The sequence below is a fragment of the Grampus griseus genome, assembly GCF_964374135.1.
Source record: "Grampus griseus genome assembly, chromosome: 1".
Lineage (NCBI taxonomy): Eukaryota > Metazoa > Chordata > Mammalia > Artiodactyla > Delphinidae > Grampus > Grampus griseus.
Window position 1 is genome coordinate 80307211 of NC_139017.1, and position 23735 is coordinate 80330945.

The following is a 23735-nucleotide window of genomic DNA, read 5'->3' on the forward strand; positions in this document are numbered from 1 at the left end:
TCGTTTATTAGTTCTAATAGTTTTTGTGTGGATACTTTAGGGTTCTCTGTATAGAGTATCATGGCATCTGCAACTAGTGACAGGTTTACCTCTTCCCTTCCAATTTGGATGACATTTATTTCTTTTCTTGTCTGATTGCTGTGCCTAGGACTTCCAGTACTATGTTGAATAGAAGTGGTGAGAGTGGGCACCCTTGTCTTATTCCAGATTTTAGCAGGAAAGTTGTCAGTTTTTCACTGTTGAGTATTATGTTGGCTGTGGGTTTGTAGTAAATGGCTTTTTTTTTAATTGGGCTATAGTTGTTTTACAATGTTGTGATAGTTTCTACTGTAGAGCGAAGTGGAGTTCCCTGTGCTATACAGCAGTTTCTCATTAGTTACCTATTTTATACGTATTAGTTAGTGTATATATGTCAATCCCAATCTCCCAATTCATCCCACCCTCCCTTCCCCCCTTGGTGTCCATACGTTTGTTCTCTACGTCTGTGTCTCTATTTCTGCCTTGCAGACTGGTTCATCTGTACCATTTTTCTAGATTCCACATATATGCATTAATGTACGATATTTGTTTTTCTCTTTCTAACTAACTTACTTCACTCTGTATGACAGTCTCTAGGTCCATCCACATCTCTACAAATGACCCAATTTCATTCCTTTTTATGACTGAGTAATATTCCATTGTATATATGTACCACATCTTCTTTATCCATTCGTCTGTCCATGGGCATGTAGATTGCTTCCATGACCTGGCTATGGTAAATAGTGCTGCAATGAACATTAGGGTCATGTGTTTTTTGAGTTATGGTTTTCTCTGCATAGATGCCCAGTAGGGGGATTGCTGGCTCATATGATAATTCTATTTTTATTTTTTTAAGGAACCTCCATACTGTTCTCCATAGTGGCTGTATTAATTTACATTCCCACCAACAGTGTAAGAGGGTTCCCTTTTCTACACACCCTCTCCAGCATTTACTGTTTGTAGATTTTTTGATGATGGCCATTCTGACCAGTGTGAGGTGATACCTCATTGTAGTTTTGATTTGCATTTCTCTAATAATTAGTGATGTTGAGCATTATTTCATGTGTTTGTTGACCATCTGTATGTCTTCTTTGGAGAAATGTCTATTTAGGTCTTCTGCCCATTTTTTGATTGGGTTGTTTGTTTTCTTGATATTGAGCTGCATGAGCTGTTTGTATATTCTGGAGGTTAGTTCTTTGTCCATTGATTCGTTTACAATAATTTTCTCCCATTCTTAGGGTTGTCTTTTCGTCTAGTTTATAGTTTCCTTTGCTGTGCAGAAGCTTTTAAGTTTCATTAGGTCCCATTTGTTTATTTTTGTTTTTATTTCCATTACTCAAAAGGTGAGTCAAAAAAGATCTTGCTGTGATTTATGTCAAAAAGTGTTTTTCCTATGTTTTCCTCTAAGAGTTTTACAGTGTCCAGTCTTATATTTAGGTCTTTAATCCATTTCGAGTTTATTTTTGTGTATGGTGTTAGGGAGTGTTCTAATTTCATTCTTTTACATGTAGCTGTCCTGTTAGTTCTGGAAGTCCTAGCCACAGCAATCAGAGAAGAGAAAGAAAGAAAAGGAATATAAATTGGAAAAGAAGAAGTAAAACTGTCACTGTTTGCAGATGACATGATATTATACATAGAAAATCCTAAAGATGCCACCAGAAAACTACTAGAGCTAATGAATGAATTTGGTAAAGTTGCAAGATATAAAATTAATGCACAGAAATCTCTTGCACTCTTATACACTGACAATGAAAAATCAGAAAGAGAAATTAAGGAAACTATCTCATTCACCGTTGCAACAAAATAAATAAAATACCTAGGAATAAGCCTACCTAAGGAGGTAAAAGACCTGTACTCAGAAAAGTATAAAACACAGATGAAAGAAATCAAAGATGACACAAACAGATGTAAATGGCTTTTATTATGTTGAGATATGTTCTCTCTGTACCCACTTTGGTGAGAGTTTTTATCTTGAATGAATGTTAAATTTTGTCAGATGCTTTTTCTGCATCTATTCAGATGATCATATGGTTTTGGTCTTTCCTTTTGTTAATGTGGTATATCACATTGATTGATTTCCATAGTTGAACCATCCTTGTGACCCTGGGATGAATCCAGCTTGATCATGGTGTATGATTCTATTTATGTCTTGTTGGATTCAGTCTGCTAATATTTTGCTGAGAATTTTTGCATCTGTATTCATCAAAGATATTGGCCTGTAATTTTATTTTATTTATTTATTTTTTGTAGTGTCTTTATCTGATTTTGGTATCAGGGTGATGGTGGCTTCATAGAATGAACTTGGGAGTGTTCCCTCCTCTTCAGTATTTTGGAAGAGTTTGAGAAGAATAAATATAAGTTCTTCTTTGTATGTTTGGTAGAATTCCCCAGTGAAGCCATCCAGTCCTGGACTTTTTTTTGTAGGGAGTTTTTCTTTTTCCTTTTTTTTTTTTAAAATACAGATTCTATTTCACTTCTAGTGATCAACCTGTTCAAATTATCTGTTTCTTCTTGCCTCAGTTTCGGCAGGCTGTATGTTTCTAGAAACTTGTCCATTTCTTCTAAGTTGTCTAATTTGTTTGCATACAACTGTTCATAATATTCTCTTATGATTTTTTATATTTCTGCAGTATCAGTTTTTATTTCTTGTGTTTCATTTATTATTTTGTTTATTTGGGTCTTCTCTCTTTTCTTCTTGGTGAGCCTGGCTAGAGATTTGTTGATTTTGTTTATCTTAAAAAAATCTCTTGGTTTTATTGATCTTTTCTATTGTTTTTTTTAATCTCTATTTTATTTATTTCCTCTCTGATCATTATTTCCTTCCTCCTGATAACTTTGGATTTTGATTGTTCTTCTTTTTCTAATTTTTTTAGGTGGTAGGTTAGATTGTTTGAGATTTTTCTTGTTTCTTGAGGGAGGCTTGTATATCACTATGAACTTCCTTCTTAGAACTGCTTTTGCTGCATCCCATATGCTTTGTTACATGGTGTTTTCATTGTCCTTTGTCTTGTGTTATTTTCTGACTTCTTTGATTGCATCATTGAGCCACTGTTTTTTTTTAATTTTTAAAAAATTTTTGGCTGTGTTGGGTCTTCGTTGCTGCACACGGGCTTTCTCTAGTTGCGGCAAGTGGGGGCTACCCTTCGTTGTGGTGAACGGGCTTCTCATTGCAGTGGCTTCTCTTGTTGCAGAGCATGGGCTCTAGGCATGTAGCCTCAGTAGTTGTGGTGCATGGGCCCAGCTCTAGGCATGCAGGCTCAGTAGTTGTGGCGCATGGGCCCAGTTGCCCCACGGCATGTAGGATCCTCCCCGACCAGGGATCGAACCCATGTCCCCTGCACTGGCAGACAGATTCTTATCCAGTGTGCCACCTGGGAAGCCCTAACCACTGGCTTTTTAGTAGCATGTTGTTCAGTCTCCAAGTATTCATTCTTTTCCTGTTTTTCTTTTTCCTGTGGTTAATATCTAATTTCAGATCAGAAAAGTTGCTTGAAATAATTTCTATCCTCTTAAATTTGTTGAGCCTTGTTTTGTGACCTAGAATGTGGTCTATCCTAGAGAATGTTCCGTGTGCACTTGAAAAGAATGTGTATTCTGGGTTTTGTTTTTGGATGTAATGTCCTGTAGTTATCAATTAAGTTGAACTGGTTTGTTTGTCATTTAGAAACTCTGTGCCTTATTGATTTTCTGTCTGGATTATCTGTCCATTGATGTCAGTGAGGTGTTAAAATCTCCTACAATTATTGTATTCCTGTCAATATCTCCCTTTATGTCTGTTAGTATTTGTTTTATGGGTTTAGGTGCTCCTCTCTTGGGTGCATATATCTTAATAAATGTAATATCCTCTTCTTGTATTGATCTCTTAACATTATATAATGTCCATCATTGTCTTTCTTTATGAACTTCATTTTAAAGTCTATTTTGCCTTTTTTTTCCTCCTGTCCTATCTAGTTACATGAGGATCTTATGTGCAGCTTTGGTTGTATAGGAAATCTGCCAGTTTCCAGCTGGTTTTCTGTGAGAATTTTTCCACATGTAGAGTGTTTTTGACATGTTTGTGGGGGCAGGTGAGCTTCTCCTACTTTGCCATCTTGATCCCCCTCTTCCCCCTCTTTTATATTTTTAACCTGTTTCTCTATACTATACCATGTGTAATTCTTCAACTCTTATTTCTGATTGACTAATTCTCTCTTCCCATTGTACCCAATCTATTACTTAACCTGTCCAGCGAGTTTTAAAAATCAATTATTTATTTTTCATTTCTAGATATTCTGTCTAGTTCTTTTTCAAATTTTTCTGATCAGTTTTTTTAGTCTCTTGTTCCTTACTCAGGCTTTCCATTCCCTCTTTCATTTATTTTAACAAATTTGAAAATCTTAGCTTATGCTCTGTATCTAGTGGTTTCAATATTGAAAGTCTTTTCATGCCAAATCTGCTTGTTTGGGCTTCCCTGGTGGCGCAGTGGTTGAGAGTCCGCCTGCCGATGCAGGGGACACGGGTTCGTGCCCCGGTCTGGAAAGATCCCACGTGCCGCGGAGCGGCTAGGCCCGTGAGCCATGGCCACTGAGCCTGTGCGTCCGGAGCCTGTGCTCCACAACAGGAGAGGCCACAACAGTGAGAGGCCCACATACTGCAAAAAAAATAAATAATAATCTGCTTGTTTCTATAAGCTTTTATGCATGGTAGTTGTTTCTCTGTGTACTTAGTGGGGTTTTTTTTGTATTATCATGAGCTTGTATTTTGGGGAATTTCATTTGCTGAAATTTATTGAGCCCTGGGTTGAGAGTACATTTTTTTTCTTTTTTTTTTTTTTTTGAGGTGGGAAAATCATTTTTATTTTCTATGTTCTAAAATTTTTATTGAAATATAGTTGATTTACAATGTTGTGTTAGTTTCGGGTGTACAGCAACGTTATTCAGTTGATATATAAAACTATGTATACACACACAAACACACACATATATATAGATGTTCTTTTTTAGATTCTTTTCCATTATAGGTTATTGCAGGATATTATGTAGAGTTCCCTGTGCTATATGGTAGGTCATTGTTGGTTATCTACTCCATATATGGTAGTGTGTATATTTTAATCCCAAACTCCTAATTTATCCCTCCCCCTGGTTTCCCCTCTGGTAACCATAAGTTTGTTTTCTATGTCTGAGTCTATTTCTGTTTTGTAAATAAGTTCATTCTTATTTTTTAGATTCCACATGTAAGCGACATCATATGATATTTGTCTTTCCCTTTCTGACTTACTTCTCTTAGTATGATAATCTCTACATCCATCCATGTTGCTGCAAGTGGCATTATTTCATTCTTACTTATGGTCATTATTTCATTCTTATTTTATTGGGTATATATACCACATCTTCTTTATCCATTCATCTGGTGGAGAGTACATTTCTTCAGAGAATATTTCCTTTTGCTTCTATTAAGCATTGGAACTTTACCAACTAGGAATGCTTTAAACTTAATTCTTGGTTTAGGATTCTTTGGGGCTGGATGTGTTGTGAATTCGGGCCTCAAACCTGCATGATGACTGGCTGGTACATACACACTCGCAGGAGAGTATTTTTTTCTCTTCACTCAGAACCAAGACCAAGTGAGGTTATTGTCCTTTGGGGAAGTAGGGATCCTAGCTTATGTGAGTCTCCAATTAGAGCCCCTAGCTTATGTGGCCCCTTAGCTTTGTCTCTGTGTTCTGCATGGCTCTTAAGACAGAAGCTTTTGGTCACTGGGAAGCATAGATAGCCACTGCTCAGCACTCTCTTGTCTGGATTCATGTGTCTCCTTCATTTTTAGCCTCTGCACATTTCTCTCCTTTTTCTTGCCAGCAAAACCAAGTGTTCAAAAATATGTGTCTGATTTTGCTTTGTTTTGTTTTATTCAGCATTTATAAAGTTAGATTTTTTTAAAGATATTTATATTCACTATTGCTGGAAATTTAAATTTTCATTCCCTGTAAAGTTTTCTTTTAGAGGTACGCCTCTATTTTGTAAGTCATTTGTGGAGAGGAATGACTGAAAGGACACAAGTTTAACAAGTAATCAAGCATAGCTTTTATCAATTAATTCATTTTCCAGGTTCCCTTCGTGACCCCAGCCAACCAGGTCTTCTCCTATGTCCAACTCTCCAAGGCATTTTGTTATAACTCATAGCACTGGCAAGATTTCACATACTACAATTTTTAAAAGATTATTTTCCTTTATTTTTTTAAATTTTTTAAATCTTTGTGTCAATAGTTATACTTTTCTTGTTAGTTTTTACTCTTTTTTAAAAACTTTTATTTTATATTGGAGTATAGCTGATTAACAATGTTGTGTTAGTTTCAGGTGTACAGCAAAGTGATTCAGTTATACGTATACTGGGATCTATTCTTCTTCAAATTCTTTTCCCATTTAGGTTATTATAGAATATTGAGCAGAGTTCCCTTGCTATACAGTAGGTTTTTGTTGGTTATCTATTTTAAATATAGCAGTGTGTACATGTCACTCCAAAACTCCCAATATTTCCCTTTAGAGAAGAAGATAAATGATAATTTCTCCCATAACTGGCTGCTCAAAAATTAAGAATGTGTTAGTTTCCCTTAGTAACACAGTATTGATATTTAATTTAATCATTACTTCAAGTTTTAAGTACTATGTGCTAGACACTCTGAGGGGAAGCATTCTCTAAAGTGGAGAATTTATTCAACAAACATTAAGTTCCTACCATGTTCCAAGAACTGGAAAAACAACATGAACAAATCACAGAGACAAGAAACAGCCTGGCCTATTTAGGGGCCCAAGATAGTTTAGAACAAATGGAACATGGAAGTAGGGGGCCAGAAGTGGGGCAAGAAATGGGATAAATTATCCACAAATTTATGTAGACTCTCCCTGAGCTTTTATTTGTGTTCAGACTTTTTAACCTTTCAGAATTCATATGCTTTCTTCATTTTTTAATGCTCAAATCAATACTTGAGATTTAAATCTTAAGCTGTTACTAGAACATGGTGTCTGAGTATGTAGAAGTCTTAATCAGAAGGTAAAAAGAAACCTTGTGTTTCACTGTAGCCCTGTAACCAGTCTCTGGGTCAATGCCTGGCCCTGGGCCACGGTGGGTTAGGGTGGCCCACAAGGGTCTGGGACGGGAGTCGGGGGTCGGTACAGAACACAGTAGGACTTTATTGCATGTAATAGTATCAGGGGAATGCAGGAACCATGAGTCTACAGGAGAAAGCTGAGACCAGGGTCCCAGAATTCAGGCTGGACCAGAGGGGGAAAGACAGAGAGCAGAATCTGAAATCATTACCAGAAGGCCTGGGTTCAAGCCCAGCTCCAGGGCAGAGGCAGGGCGCAGATTCCAGGAAGGCCAGGGAAACTTTGCGTCTGTAATAGGTCCACAAAGGAGTTCAACTTGAGAACAGCTGGAGATCCTAGGACAGGGAGTGTTTCCCCTGGCCTGGGTTTCAGAACTGTCCTTGTTGTGGGAAACCAAGGCTTGTCATGGCACACAGGGCAGCCCCAGGGCAGCTGATGAGTGCAGCTCAGACAGGCCAGGCCCTCAAAGAATGGGCCCGGCAGCCTGATTGCCACACCTCCGTCCTCAAAAACTTTCCATGGCCACACCTGCACAACAGTGCCCATGGCTAAAACACGAGAATGTGAGTCCTAGCAGGTGAGGATTTGCAGTAGGATTCCTGGTAGGACTTTTGGAAGACTACACACCGTATCCCTACTGATTTCCAGGATACAGTGGTCTGCTTTTCTCTGGGGATATTTTTTAGTGTTACTGAAATAAAGAGCGTGAGTGATAGAAGCCTTGGAGTGTACAAGTATGTCCTTGGGTCCCATTTCAGGACGCCGAGGCCTCAGACTGCCTGCTTGGGTAGAGAAGTGCTCGGCGGGTGCCCGATGTACTTGTTTCCAGCTTTATTAATGAATAAACAGTAAACTGATGGCAGGGCTAGGCATTCTGGGAAGGGACAGCCCAGGCAGTGCTCTGAATCTCTTCAGTGACAGCACGTGATCCTGAAGGCAGGTCAAGGAATAAAAAGCCAGACAGTCAAATGTGGCTTTAGGGAGCTGCGCAGGTGGCCCAGTCCTTAGATCTTTCACGCTCTGCGGGCCCTCCGTCTGCCCAAGGCCCGGACCACAGTGACCGAGGGGAGGAAGGGTTAGCGGAGGGAGCCTGCGCGGTGCTTCCCCATCAGACCGCCTCAGATCCAGCCCCTGCCTCCGCCTCCCATCCTGACGCCAGTGCCTGGCCCTCCTTCTCTCTCACGGGTTCTGGGGTTCACCTTCCCGCCCCACTCTCTAAACTCTGTTAAGGAAAGAGAAAGGAGAGCATGCTCTGGGCTGTGCCTTCAGGAGAGACGCCAGGGGACAGACAGAGCTGAGCTGGGCTTTGAACGGGACCCGCTCTTGATAACCAGAAAGGAGGTGGAAGGATGTGCTAGGCAGAGGGCAACGGGGAGATCAGCCCGATGGAACACAGGGCTCCAGATGGGGAGAAGGGTTAGACAGACAGCATGGCCTTTTAGGATGGTCTTAAATTCTAGGCTCAGTTTGAACTTTACAGCAATGAGAAGTCGTTTAAATTAGGGGCTACTAAGAAGGGGTAAAAAATTCAAATTAACCTTTATAATTTTAATATAATAGCTAATATTTACACGTTACAAAGCATGGTTTGTTTCTTTGGGCCCTTACAAGAATCCTGTGGAGGTGGAAGTGTTTAATTTGGACACTGGTATAGGATGAATGGCAGCATTCTCAGTGATTCAAGCTCCCTGCTGCCATGGAGGTTCATAAAAGGGCTGAAGTGTGTTTGTTATTAAACACAATGGGATTGGTTATGCTGCTGAAGGAATCTTCTGGAAATGTTTTTTTTTTCCTCTGAGGTGAGAATAAGGAGGAACGGAAAATACAGGTATGATTAGGAAAAGGACTAGTAATCAACCTTGTATTGACTTTTGTCTCGCCCTGCTTGTGCACCCGCCTGATGAAATGCTAATGTGGGCTTCGTGGGCAATCAGGGGGACGGTTATAAATAGAGCCAGCTTAAGAATAAAATAGAATGGCTTCGCTGCAAACTCCAACATTGTTTAGGGAAAGATGTCTAGTTATGAACATACTGTATTTTTCCACCTGACATTCCCCCTTCCTGTTTTCCTTTCAGAGTTTCAGACAAAAGATAGCTCCTGGGCGAGAGGGACTCCTTCAATCTATGTAAACCTGGCCATGTTGTCCTTCCACAGGTTACAACTGTACAAAACATGAGCCTGGACACAGATTTGACCCCTGGGATTTTCAAAACTTTGGATTTATATAAAATAGAGTATAATAATGAAGGCCATGGACAGTGGAGTCTAATTCCCCGGGGATGAGCCCTTGGATGAGTTCCTTAATACTAGGCCTCGGTTTCCCCACCTGTAAAACAAAGATAATAGGACCTACCTCACAGGGGATTGTTGTGGGGATTAAATGAGATAAATGAGGTCAGGCACTCAGTAAGTATGAGCTATCATTGTTAACAGAGGTTTTAGGAGGCGTATACAGAATACGCAACTGTGGCAACGGCAAGGCCAGAGCAAATCCCAGGGAATATCAAATTACAGAATCATTTAACTATAATACTGTATTTGAAAGGGACTTTCAGAATTGCTCCAACCCTTGTTTGGTACCAGAAACTCTTCCTTTCCCACTTCTCTCCCTAAGTGGCTACTCAGCCCCTGCTTGTACGCCACACACAGTGATGGGAAACTGCAGTCTCAGGCCAGCGCCAGAAAGCTCTGTTGGAAAGTTTCTCTGTATGCCGAATCTAAAGCTAACCTCCTAGAACTTTCACCTACTGGCTTCGTTGCTTCCAGAGTGATGGAGAATAGGCCCGTATAGGACCTTTCAAGTTTTGGAATGTTCATCACTACAGTTAGTCCTGTCTACATTAAACTACCCTGGTTTCCCTAACTATTCTTCAAAAGACTTGTCTCCTAATCACATCACCACCCTGGTCCTGTTACTCCTAGATCAACAATTCTCAACTGGGGTAGCACATCTGGAGACATTTTAGGTTGTCACAAGTGGGGCAGGGGTGCTACTGGTATCCTAACTAGACGCCAGGGATGCTGTCAGCATCCTATAACGCACAGGACAGCCCGACAACCAAGAATTATCTGGCCCAAGTAGTCGATAGGGCTGAGCTTGAGAAACACTGTCCTAAATATACATGTTCATCAGTGTTCTTCTTAAAGCCTAGGGCCCAAAATGGACACGGAGGAGTGTCAGCTAACACTGCCATTGGACTGTTCGCTGACGTTGGAGTGTCAGCTAACACTGCCCTACTTTGCCATTAAATTAGCCTGAGACTCAGGTAGTTCGTAGTGATCGGTCGGTTAAAGTCCCCTTTCATGTGTTGCTGTTAACCCAGGGATAGGGCTCACCTGGAAATGCTCACTTAGAAATCTCTCATCAGTGGTGGCCCTCTCTCTTGCTGAGCCCCGAGGCAGCCTTGCAATCTTTTCCAACACAATATCCTAGGCCACCACCAAGATTCATTCAAAAGAAGTTGGTGTACGAGATGAAATCTATTTGCTGGTCATGTCTCCCTGGTTTTGTGGCATTGGGGCCCACGTATGATGTAATCCTGGGGCCTGTGCTTTGGAGGACCCCACAACCCTGTGTCACGACCCCTAGTGGCAGCTTGAAAGAAGAAAGGATGCCTCAACCTGACCCTTGAGAGCACCCAAGTCTCTCATATGCAGTTTCCTAAAATCCCTTTCCCGAACACAAAGCCATGCTGACCGCCGCAGCGTGGACAGAGCAGGCCTGCCCAGAAAGGGGGCGCCCTCTTCCACACACGCTCCTCAAGCTGCAAGGAATAGCGCCTCCTCTTTGCCAATTTCTTCCCCACTCTTGATGCTCACGGTCTGGGTTCCCTGGATCCACGCTCGCCTTGCTTTTCCCAATATAAAGAGATGAAGGAGAGGCACTTAGAGTTAGGGAAACATACCCTACATCCTGGATTCTTCAGGGAAAAAAAGAACTTGAGTACATGGCAATCTAAACTTCTCAGAAACCTAAAACCTATACTAATCAATATCTAGAAAACAGTTACATAATTTTACCTTGAAGCCCAGTGCTTCATATAGTATTTAAAATAATTCCTTTTCTCCTTTTATGGGGAAAAAAAAGAGAGAGAGAAAGAGAAACTTTTTGGATAGGCTGAAATAAATGTCTTCAATTTCAGCATTCCTTTATAAACCTAGTTACTTTATTCGTTTATGAACAAAGTAATATGTTTGATTGATTCAAACGTTTACCTGATTTACTCAAATATTCTGCTTGTAATATTTAAGAGTAGAATTTATTCAGATTAATCCCACGTTTGCTAACTTAATCTAATTTTCAGAGCGTTCATCATTTACCAGTTACACAAGTGGAGGTAAGCTGATGATCTATAAGGAATGTGGTATCTCTCAGCTTCTAAGTATTTGAGAAGGAGGCTGAAACTGGACAACAGAGAAACCATTAATGTTTGAATAAAACAAAGAGCAGCTGACGTCTTCTGGGATGAGTGCTCTACACAGTGGCGTAGCGGATCAAGGAAGGCCTTGTTTTCAGACATGGAGTGAAAGAAGATATGCAGGGGTGAGGCCAAGGGAGCCTTCCAAACTTGCAGCCTCCTGCCATATGGCACTTTATTCTAGAAGTGTGGCTCTTAGGAGCACAGGCTCACAAGTTGGACTCCCTGGGTTTAAGACCCGGCTCTCCCATTTTCTAGCTCTGAGAGCTTGGTCATTTACTTAAGTTAAGCCGCAGTCTCCCCACATGTCAAAAGGTAAAGATAGTGGTACTTACCTCGTAGCATTGCTGTAAGGAATGAACGAGACTCTGTATGCATAGCGCTGGCACACAGAACATGACCAATAAGAATTAGCTATTGTTTTATCACCCTCATGGACCTCTGATACAATGAGAATTGTCCTTAAGAGGTAGGTACCTCTATCCCAGTTTATTTCTTGGTAATTCGTTAATACAGTCTGTCTGCTGCTATATAGATTTCTAGAGCACTAATTAGCTCATATGTGGTTGGAAAATAGGGGAACAATAATGGCTTACCATGGAAATAGTATTGGTTCACATGTAACTTTTTCCAAGGCAAGGGGAGCTGAAATAGCAGAGAAGAATGACAACTTCAGTGGGAAGGGCTCAGTGTGGCTTTACGTTCTTTTTTTCTTTTAATTTTAAATGAACACCTGCCCTTGGGGCTCCTGCCCCAGAGACACACATCCCAGGTTCCTTGCACCTCCCAGGTTCCACTTCCCCCCATCACACTCACCTTCACAGCAGTCTCACTGGCTCACGGCACCTTAAGTCAGAGTTTCGACTCAATTGTTTCGGCGCATTTTAAATTTTCCCCAAAGCAGCTTCTGGGCCTACTGGGTGGGCTGCCTGCTTTGGCCGTCCAATTTACCTCCCAAGGTACCGATTACTGCATCTCTTAGAGACCAATTACAAAGTCACATAGACTTTGAATAATCTGCTCTTAACCCTATTTTTTCCCATCAGCCCTGTTACCTTCATTGTGTGATTTTGTAGAATGTGAGGTTTTTCAGGAACACAACATGTCTTAATAGAAATGCCTCATTTCTTTCAAGTGCCACAGAGAGCGGCCGCAGCTGAAGCAAAGACATGTGAAGGAACTGAGCAAGGCCATCCTTGGGTAGGATGGATGTGTCTGCAGACTCCCAGGCTGCAAGGCTGGTCCCTCCCCTGAAAGGCAGAGCTCTACAGCCACTGAACTCACCTTCTCCCGGCCCAGAGCACTAAAGTGTGATGCTTGGGTCCTGACCCCATGCGGTGCAGCAGAAACAACCACTTTTCTTTTTGGTTCTGCCCTGGAGAGAGACTGTATTGCAGCATGGATTAGCTAAATATATTTCTGAACAAAGCCTTTCTCTTTACTTTCTTTGAAATTTGGTCACGAAACTGCACTTTGATTCTCCCTATTTCTCTCAGATTTAAATACTTCCTACCTCCCCAAAATTCCTGTGAGAACTTGTTCCTCTCTTTACGGAAGCCCTCACCACATTATGTCTTATTACAGTGGTGTGTTATGTGTGTGTGTGTGCATCTGTATGTTTGTGTATGTTTTATTTGTGTGTGTGTGTGTGTGTGTGTGTGTGTTTTACCTCAGTTACACTGTAAGTCCCTTGAGGGCAGGCACTTTGTTTACGTCATCTCTATACTTTCTCCATATTGCCCAGAACAATGTCTTTCACATAGTAAGTACTTAATAAATGTTTATTAAGTGAGCAAATCCTCCAAAGGCATCGACTTTCATCTGGGCTCTTTTGTCAGGAGGGTCTAACAGATGTGCACTGTGAATTCCAGTGCAGTGGTTAGAAGACACAGATTTGCATTAAAAATTTCCTGGAGAGCAGTTATTGGAAATTATTCTGGGGAGGTAAAAACCACAAAGCAATGTAAGAACACCGTATGTGAAATATTTTATTCATCTTTTTAAAAAATTAATAAGCAGCAGACAAGAATTATTTCATCTGGCTGCTCTGATAGTTCCTGCCTCTCTTTGCAAGGCTCTGGAGGTTGAGTGGTTTCCCAAGGGAATACCAGCTCAGAACAAACCTCAAGGTGATTTCTGCTTAGATAGGGAACTTGCTGCCAGACGGCAGGGTTCTGCTTCCACAGCGAGCGAAGCATGTGGGCCTGGGGGTAAGGAAGATGGGCTCAGTTGCTTTGACTGAAACCTAAAACCTCCACTGTCCCCTTCCTGTTGGTGAGTATCCAGGTGTCTGTTCAGTGTGTCTGCTGTCCAAACCCCCTCCTTAGAGAGGGTAGGTCTGCAGCAGGGAGACCTGTGATGGTTCAGTGCGACTGGAGTGCAGGACCCCAGGGGCAGTGTGGGGAGAGGCAAGGCTGGAGAGAGAGGGCAAGGCCCCCTTTGGAAGGCCATGCTGGCTACATCAAAAAGTGGATTTTTATCATGAGGGAAATAGAAAGGCACTTGAAGTTTTAAGCAGAGGAGTAAAATGATTAGTTTTGTGATCATTCTTACCAATAGCTCAGTAGCTAACCAAAGGGTAACAGTTGGTCCTCACAACCATTTCCATCAGCACCACCAAGAAAATATATACTTCATTAGAAACATGTGCTTGTTATATAACCATAGCAGAAAAACAAGAATGATAATAGCTAATATCATTAAAGCTTCCTATGCACCAGACACCGTTCTAGGTGATCTTTTAAAAGTGTTTAACTCAATCTTCACAAGAAGGAATGGAAATTTGAGGTCACACGATTAGTAAGTAGTGGTGCTGGGACTTGAACCTGTTCAGGCTGGATCCAGAAGCCATGCTTGTGATTACAGTATTATACTGCCTCAGTGATCACCCTCGGCCTTGCTTTCAACTAGGTTATCTCCCCTAAGCCACGCTCACACAGAAATTCTGAGGTCACCACTGATTCTGGCAGTGTGAAGAATGGATTGGAGAGGTCTAGACCAGAAGCAGGGCTGTCAGGAGAGTGTTACAGTGATGCTGGTGAGACATGATGGTGACCAGGAACAGTGGAAATAGAAATGGAGGAATATGAGAGAAATTAAGGAGAACAGGATCTGGTAATTCAAGCAAATGACAAAATGCACATTGAATGCTTAGCACCAAGCCCAGTACGTGCTTTTTTCGATATATCAAACTACTATGATATTTTCATTATCACCAGTAGGGTTATTCTCCAGACTTAAGTCCTAGCTTTTGATAATAAGCTTGCAGCAAAAAGCCACAAGTAAATTTTGTATAGTAAAAAGTAACATATGAATAGCCCTTTATGGAATATGCAACAATCATTGTCAGTTTTGTTCTTAAAACAACCCATTTGTGTTGGTTTGCTAGGGCTGCTGTGACAAAGTACCACAAACTGGGTAACAACAGAAAAACATATCGTCTCACTATTTTGGAGACTAGCAGTCCAGGTGTCAGCAAGGTTAGTTCCTTCTGAGGGCTGTGAGGGAGAATCTGTTCCAGGCCTCTCCCCTAGCTTCTAGTAGTTTGCTGGCAAACGTTGGTGTTCCTTGGCTTATAGATCTCTGCTTTCATCTTCACATGGTGCTTTCCCTGCGAGCACAAATTCCCCCTTTTTATAAGGGCACCAGTCACGTTGAATTAGGGGCCCACCCTACTCCAGTATGACTTCATCTTAACTAATCACATCTACAATGACTATTTCCAAATAAAGTCACATTCTGAGGTTCTGGGGCTTAGGACTTCAAAATACAAATTTGGAGGGGGACACACATCAACCTGTAACACAGAAGGTAGAGCAGGAATTACTCTTATTCCCATTCTAAGGATAAACGGAGTCTCAGAGAGATGAAGTAATTCACCCAAAAGGTGAGTGAGTTCCTGGGTCACAAAAGCAAGTCTGCTGTCAGCTCAGTAGTCAAAGAGAGCCAGATAGTATAATACCTCTTGCTATGAGTTTGTCCACCTGTTCTCACACACTTGGACCAGTAAGATCTGAGGCCACACCTGGGTGCATAAAGAGAGGGGAAGTGGTCAAATGTGGCCTCTTCTTGGAATCAACTGCAGATACCCTATTATTAAAAGCTTCGTTTTGCTTATTCAATTGCTGCCCCTATGGCTGTACCTCATGAGGGTTTATCCTCCAGGGTAACTGTTTACTCAGATTGTTTCTTGTAAGTCTGTTGTTTCTCTCTGGTGGGCCCATCCCTGAGCTGAGGAGAGCTGGGTACAATGAGCCTATTCAGGGCAGCAAGTAAAATGCCCCGTGCTTCCCTTTTCTCTCTATAGCATCATTCTTTGCCTCTCTGTGCCTTTCTTTTGTCGTGCCTGTTGCGTAACATCAGCGTGGGTGTGGGTAGGGTATGAGTTGCCAGCAATGAACGTGTGGCCGAGGACACCTACCTGATGACTTATGCACCAGAGCAGGCAGCACTGGGCAAGCTTCCCAGGAACTGTTTTGCCCCCATGCCAGCTCTGACCTGCACCTTCTGTTCTGCCTGAGTCACTCTCACCAGCTAAAGCCGGTATCCCCTCATGGGCCCCTCTGGGCAGAGAGGAGGGACAGACCACTTGTGAGCCCTCACCCCTGGGAGGCAGCGTAGGAAGTAGGCACGTGCAGATTCTGGAGACAGATTCTAATCCCAGCCCTACCACTTACCAACCGTGTGAATGTACGGAAGATGCTTGACCTCCCTGTGTCATTCCTCATCTGTAAAATGGACATAGTACATTTGTTTACCTCATAAGATTATCACATGGATAAATGACATAATCCATAAATGGTGCCTAAAACAACATGTCTGCTATGTAATTCTAGCACTCAGTAAATGTAAGCAATACTTCCTTATTTGTTTATTTCCCAAATGTCATTTGTTAATCTGCTCATTGAAAACTGGCGAGATACACATCAAGAAGTCAGTGGTTGTTATGTCTGGATGGTGGAGTTACAGGTGACTTTATTGTCTTATTTTTGCTTATTTGTACTTTCTAAACTTTCTGTCTTACTTTTTTAATAAGAGGAAACAAACTCCTGTCGAGGATCTGCAGGGTGAAGTGGACTAGAGATGAGTGGGTACAAAATGAAGACATGACCGCTGTCCTTAGGAGTTTAAAGTCTATGGAAGGAGACAAAACAGATAGGTTAATGATGTAAGAGGGATGGGCAGTAATGCTCAGGGTGGGCTGGGGATGGAACCAGTCCCCCCTCAAGTGGCACCTGGCATTACAGAAATGCCATCGGGTTTTCCCCAGCAGTCTTTGTGTATGGTCTTCACTGACCTGGAAAGAGGAACGATGACACACATAGCCTGATAAAAGAGCCACTCCTTCAATCTATCCCAGCACCCCAGGGGGACAGGGATGAGATCGCTGAGATTCCTTTCTAAGGTACCTATTTCTAGGAAAGAGCTTATGTTGAAGAAAACGTTGAGACTCTTTATGTAACACCTCTTACAAATGACAGGTATGAGCCCAGGTTGCGAAGCAGCACGTCAAGTGGAATGAAGAAGTAATTTCCTGTTTTCCTCTCTCTCCACAGCATTATTAGCACCATCATTATTCTGGCTGGAGCAATTGCACTTATCCTCGGTTTTGGTATTTCAGGTGTGTGATTTATTGCATTATCATTGATCCATTCCCCCCTTGTCACTAAGTCCCTAATCATTCAGTGTGGTAGAATGGCAAGAGCACAGATCTTGGACCAAGAAAACTTCAGAGTAGAGAACTGGTTCTTCTACTTATTGACTGTGTTCTCTGCACTTTATTCATTTAACTCCCTGGACCTCAGTTTCCTCACGTATGGTGTGGAGGAAATAATGTCTACCTCACCAGGTAGTTGAGAGAATCAAATGGAATGTCCATCAGAGTGTTCTGTCTACCAGATAGTGCTGAAGATATCACTCTGGGACCATAGGTGAAGTGCTGTGGCTGAGCCATTCTCTCAATGGCTGGCCTGAGTAGATGATTCCTTTGCAATGAAGCTTCAGCTGAAGTGTTAAAGAATATCAAGTCTTTGTACACAGGGTTCTTAATGAGAATCCTTATCCTGGTCATAACTGCCATTCCATGTAGGAAACAGAAGCCATTGCGGCATGGATGGCGAGTTTCTGAATGCAGCTAACTGACGTCAACTGCAGGAATCGTCTTCTCTTCTGTGGACACCATGTCTCAGAAGCATCTATTATGGATGCCAGATTAATTAAGACATTGAATGAGTTAGACCAGCAGCTGTCCTCTCTGAAGCAAGTCGTTTGCTTCATTTCCCTTAAAGTGCCTGACTCAGGACGACACATTTATTTTAACTTAGTCTGTGGCCAAAGCTGTTACTTCATAACTTTAGTTTTTATAGTTCCAGCTGTCTTTTCTCTGTGTCACTCTCCTCCAGTGTGTGTGCTGCCACTAAATAGTAATCACAAGGCCTAAATGAAGAAAACTCGTTGTATATATGTTTGCCTAGAAAAGACATAAGCATCCTTCTCCATTTTCTTTTATCAACAAAAATGTATATTTTGTCTTTCATCCATCTTTCTATTGGGTTATCTTTTTCTTTTTGATATGTGGGAACTCTTTATATATTCTGGGTGCAATTTGGTTATGTGTATTGCAAAATCTCCTCTACTCTGTGGCTTGCTTTTTCACCTTCTTAATGATGGCTTTCAATGAGCAAAGTTCCTAATTTTAACATAGTCCAATTTATCAATCTCTTCCTTTATACCAGGAGTTTTTTTGTAACCAGTTTGTTTAAGAAGTCTGCCTATCCCAAGGTCATAAACATTTTCTTCTAGGTTATCTTGTAGAAGCTTTAATGTTTAACCTCTCACATTTATATCTACAACTATCTAGAATAATTTTGTGCATGGGCAAAGATAGTGGCAAGATTGGTCAAAATACTATCCTTCCCCCACTTCTCACTAGTGCCATTTTTGTCATAAATCAAGTATCCAAATGCGAATGGATCTGTTTCTGAGCTCACTAGCCTGTTTCATTCTAATATTCTTTTATAATTTGTTTTTTCTTTATTTCATCTCTTCCTATTCCTAATCTTGGGCGCTCTCTCTCTCATATCTTTTTTTTTTTCTCTCTTATCTTAAAATAGGTTTACAGGTGTTAATTAGCTTTATAGTAGTTTGAAAACCAGGTTTTGGTTTTCTTTTTCTGATTTTCTTATTTAATTAATTTTGGCTTTTATCTTTATTAATGTCCCTCTTTCCATTTTGTTTTGCTGTCTTTTCTTTCTTTTTTAAAAATATTTATTTATTTATTTAGGCTGCGCCGGGTCTTAGCTGCGGCACTCGGGATCCTTGTTGCAGCATGTCTAGCTGCGGCATGCAGGATCTTTAGTTGCAGTATGCGGACTTCTTAGTTGCGGCATGCGTATGGGATCTAGTTCCCTGACCAGGGATCGAACCTGGGTCCCCTGCATTGGGAACACGGAATCTTACCCACTGGATCACCAGCGAAGTCCCTTAATTTTTTTTTTTTTTAAGTGATGATCCATTTAAATTCTTTTTTATTTAAAAAAATTTTTTATTGAAGTATAGTTGATTTACAATGTTGTACTAATTTCTGCTGTATAGCAAAGTGACTCTGTTATACACATATATACCTTCTTTTTTTTTTAATATTTTTTTCCATTATGGCTTGAACCAGGAGACTGGACAGAGTTCCCTGTGCTGTACAGTAGGACCTAGTTGTTGCTGTCTTTTAATTCTTTTTCTAATATCTTAAAATAAGCACTTCACAAAACAGTACGTCCAGAAAGCCAATAAACAGCCCTTAGTAGATACCGCCATTTAGTTTTCCAAAGAGATTTACCAAGTCCCTCTTCACAGGAAGTGTATAAGGGACCCAGTGCTCCACGCCCTCACCGGCACTGGATCTCGTGGGACACTGTTGTGATTTTAACTTCTAAATATTTCCTGGTGACTGACAGACTGGGTGCGTTTTCATATGAGAAGCATAATGCTGAGCGACAGAGCCAGACACAAGACAGTACATTCTGTATAAAAACCAGGCAAATGAACCTCTGCTATTAGAAGGCAGAATAATGATTATTCTCCTGGGAAGAGTGAGAGAGCAGCCCTTAGGAGGGGGCACGAGGGGACTTCTGGGGGATAGTAAAGTTCTAGTTCTCAGTGTGGGTGCTGGGTACATGGGGAGAAGTTGTGATAATTCTTCAAACTGCACAATTATGTGTACACTTTATGTATGTATGTTATACTTCTATATCTTCTACAATATATATATATAGAAATAAAATATTGACTAGTAAAGCAAATATTTTGGACTTTTAAATCTATCAGTACATACATTTTGGTAGCTTCCTCACTAATCCTTAACTCCTCTTCTTTAGTTATAACTTCAGCTTCCCTGTGACAGTCAACATTTTGCTACGTATACCTTTTCCTGTGGCATAGCTACAGCAACCTCAGGTACTGAGCTCAGTTCCTTGAATACAGAGGGTACTCCTTAAGTGCTTTTTTTTTTTTGCAGTACGCGGGCCTCTCACTGTTGTGGCCTCTCCCGTTGCGGAGCACAGGCTCTGGACGCGCAGGCTCAGTGGCCATGGCTCACGGGCCCAGCCGCTCTGTGGCATGTGGGATCTTCCCGGACCGGGGCACGAACCTGTGTCCCCTGCATCGGCAGGCGGACTCTCAACCACTGCGCCACCAGGGAAGCCCCTTAAGTGCTTTTTGAATAGACAAGTGGACGGAGGCATGGAGGGGTGAATACATAGATAAAAGTTACAGTTCACTCAGTTCAGCAGTGTACCACCAATAATATTAAAACTCTACCACCAATGAAAGATTTTCTGCCTTCTATTTCATAAGGTAAAAGCTGGCTATTCTGGATTAAGTGGGCTGTTTATTACTTTAACACTGTTTAGTTGGATTTTTCTAAATTGCCTCTATTAAAAGGACCATAACCCTTACCCGAGAGCATTATATTATCACACTTTAAGTAAATTAGATAAAATGTTAGCTGGATTAATACACAAGACAGTGAAATTAAGCAAATAGCATTGGGTAGATAATGATGACGGTGATGGTGATATCTTTTGAATCCTTTTTGTGTTCACCTCACTGTGCTAAATAAGTTTGCATATATTATCTGATTTACCACTCACAACAAATAGGAGATAAATATTACTATGTCCTGATTAGAAAATTGCCTAAAGTTGCACACAGCAAGCAAGCAGGCGCAGTTGTGTTTCAAGCCCTGGAAATTTGCTTCCAGAACCCACACTCTTTCCCATCACTCCATACCAGTGATAACAGTCATGCAGAGATGTGGCAGAGAAGGGTGTTTTCTGGTATGCCTTGCAGGCAGTATTCCTGAGAACACAGATTTTAAAGATGTAAAGATATTCCTAAACACAGAAAAGAATGTATTTCTTTGTAACTCTCCTGAGGCTGTGTATGTCACCTTCTCATAGCCATTCCACTTCTTACAAGCTCTAAATGTGGACCCCATAAAACATAAAATGCTTTTGAGGTAGGTTGTTTGGAAGAGAGGCTGAACAGCTCCCATTAGGCTGGCTTTAGGGCAGCCTTCGTGGATGACCCTTTGAGAACGAGGGAGATGCAGTGGAAGGTCCCTGACTATAATTTGCCAGTCCCTGTGCTATCACTCACCCACTGGGTGACTTTGAACAGCTCTGTATAGTAGAAACATTTAGGGATCAGAGTTGTTCTAATCTCAGGTCTAACATTAACTGTGTGTCCCCTGGGATATGACTTAACTTCCCAGAACTTCACTGGTAAAATAAAGTCGTTGTGGGAATTACACGAGAAAGTGTTTATAAAGTGCCAGACACATACGTGTGTAATAAATGGCTGCTGTTATTGTTTTCATTGATACCATCAGTGCCATTAATAATAATTTGCTATTATTAATGCATTCACATAGCACCTCCTAAAACTTGTACTATTTCCTGGCCACACCCAGAAGCTCCTCTGAAGTTAGGGAAGCCAGGGCAGGAAGCCACAGGACACTGCCTCCTAATTATGCTCCATCTTTGGTCACTGGATAAAACAATCAGGCATGTGCTTAATGGCACCAAAACAGGAGCACTGAAGTTGTTTGGAAAAAAATTGATACGTATTTTGTCACTGTAGTCATCTGAGAAAATAGACAGCTGTTGGCCTTTCTTACACTTGTTTTATGGTTTTTCATTGTTTTTTATTTTTACATAAGGTGGGGATACTGTTTTAGTGGATAGGCTCTCTCTATATCTCAGTCTGGCCCTGGATATCAGCAAAATGTGGTGGAAGGAGTATAGGCTTAGGACAGACTCAGACAAGACTGAGTTTGATACTGGCTCCACTACTTGCTAGATACGGGGCTTTAGGCAAACCATTGAATCCCCCACAGCCTCTTTGTCCTATTCATAAAATGGGTAGAACAGTAGTTCCTACCTCTCAAGGTTGTTAACTGACTTAAAATGAGTCACTATAAGCATTTAGTAAAGTGTTTATTTCCTCCCGGTGCTCTGATCTGCAATCTTTCCAAATGATTCTAATTAATAATGGTTATCAATATCATTGATTTAAGGTTTAACATGTGGCAAGTCAGATACTATGTTAAGCTCTTTACCTGTATTGTATCTCTTAGTCCTTTCAGGGGCCTTCTGAGGAAGCTACTATTATTAGCATCCCCATTTTACAGATGAAAAAAATTATGGAATAGAGAAGTTAGAAAACTTGCCCAAGGTCCCATATCCAGTGAGTGGCAGAGCTGGGACTTGAACACAGACAGCCTGATACCTGTTCTCAAACGCCAGTGCTCTGCTGCAGCTTCCCTACTTCATTCCTTTATCTAGCCTGGCCCAGTATCCTTTCTGCTGTCTTCTCACAAGAGCAACTGTTATCCCCAACCCTGCCCTCTTCTCTGGCAAGAGTGGCACCCACAGGTGCCACCACAGGTTCCACTGGTGCAGGCTTAAGCCTATGTGTTTCCACGTTTAAACCATGTGCTATGGTGCCCATCTGGACAGCTGGGTTGCAGCAGAAGCTGAGGATGCTCTCTGTGCTACTGAAATCTACAGAACTTGTCTTACTGAGTCATTTCAAAGGAAAGTTCATTTCCCAGGTTTCATCCAGTGGTGTTGGGCAACCCAGAATCGTAATTTCTGTAAAGAATCCTTGCCTTGTGTTACCTATAACCCCACCTCCCAAGAGATTCCTGCTCCTACTGCAGAGGGCAATTGAATAGTGCCCACTCGTGTGAAAACAAAATGGTTCCAATTTCAGCTTGCTCCCGCCCTTTGACAGCTCCTCTTTTCCCACGCAGACCAGAGCTGTGATAGTAATCAGCCCTCATGAGCTACAGAATTCATTTTCAGTAAGTGGCTGGGACTTCTAACTTTAAAGAGGTTTGATGGAATCTTAGAGACCAATGGAATTCTTGAAACCCGTGCCTGTTTAACAAAATTCTCTATCAGTAGATAGCTCCTTCTAACCATCTCTTAAAGCCCTTTTACCCTCAACAAACCACACAAGAGCCCCTGGTGGTTAGGAGGTCTGGAGAGTCATATTAGGCCGAACTGTGGTTCCTAGAACATAGCTCCTTGAGCCAATATTTGTTTGCAAAATTGAAAACAGATTTCTTTTTGAGAGAAGCAATATTTATATACTGTTGCTTGCAAAGTAAATCTCATTTTATCACTTGTAACCATCATTTATTCACCTAACAAATAAGTATTTATTGATTGCTTTCTGGGTGCAAAGCAATGGCCAGGTCCTCATGGTTTCTTAAATTCTCACTGGCTTTTATTCCTCCTCCTGATTTGCTACAAGAAGGGGGGATTTAATCAACATTACACACATTCCATCTGCCACATCTTTAATGCAACCTTAAATGAGCTAGAGCCTGCGGTGGGTCCCTGGGGCACTCCACAGCTGCCTACTTTTAATCATTAAGTTTTCTAAGAGATATTTCAACAAATCCTCCACCTGTGGGCTCAAGACCAACACATTAAAATTAATTCAGTAACATAATTACTCAACTAAGATATGTCATTACCATTTCATTCTCTCCATAAACTGTGCTAATCATGTGTTTTTTCTAAAAAGTAATTTTTCAATTCAACTTTAATGGAACTTTATAAACTACAATCAAATTTACCCTTGCTCTAACATAGTTATGCTTGCTCTATGATTTTATTGAGAATCATGGTGTATTTTCATTGCTTTCTTTT

The 23735-nt window shown here is 41.2% G+C and overlaps 1 protein-coding gene across 1 annotated transcript in view; it reads left to right on the top strand.

The window, feature by feature from the left end:
- Positions 1-23735, top strand: part of VTCN1 (V-set domain containing T cell activation inhibitor 1) — a gene marked incomplete at its 5' end in the record, with an annotated part of 61286 nt that overhangs the window by 23336 nt on the left and 14215 nt on the right. The window contains 1 exon segment of the mRNA XM_082660978.1: positions 17076-17140. Within this exon segment, the coding sequence (XP_082517104.1) occupies positions 17076-17140 (65 nt within the window).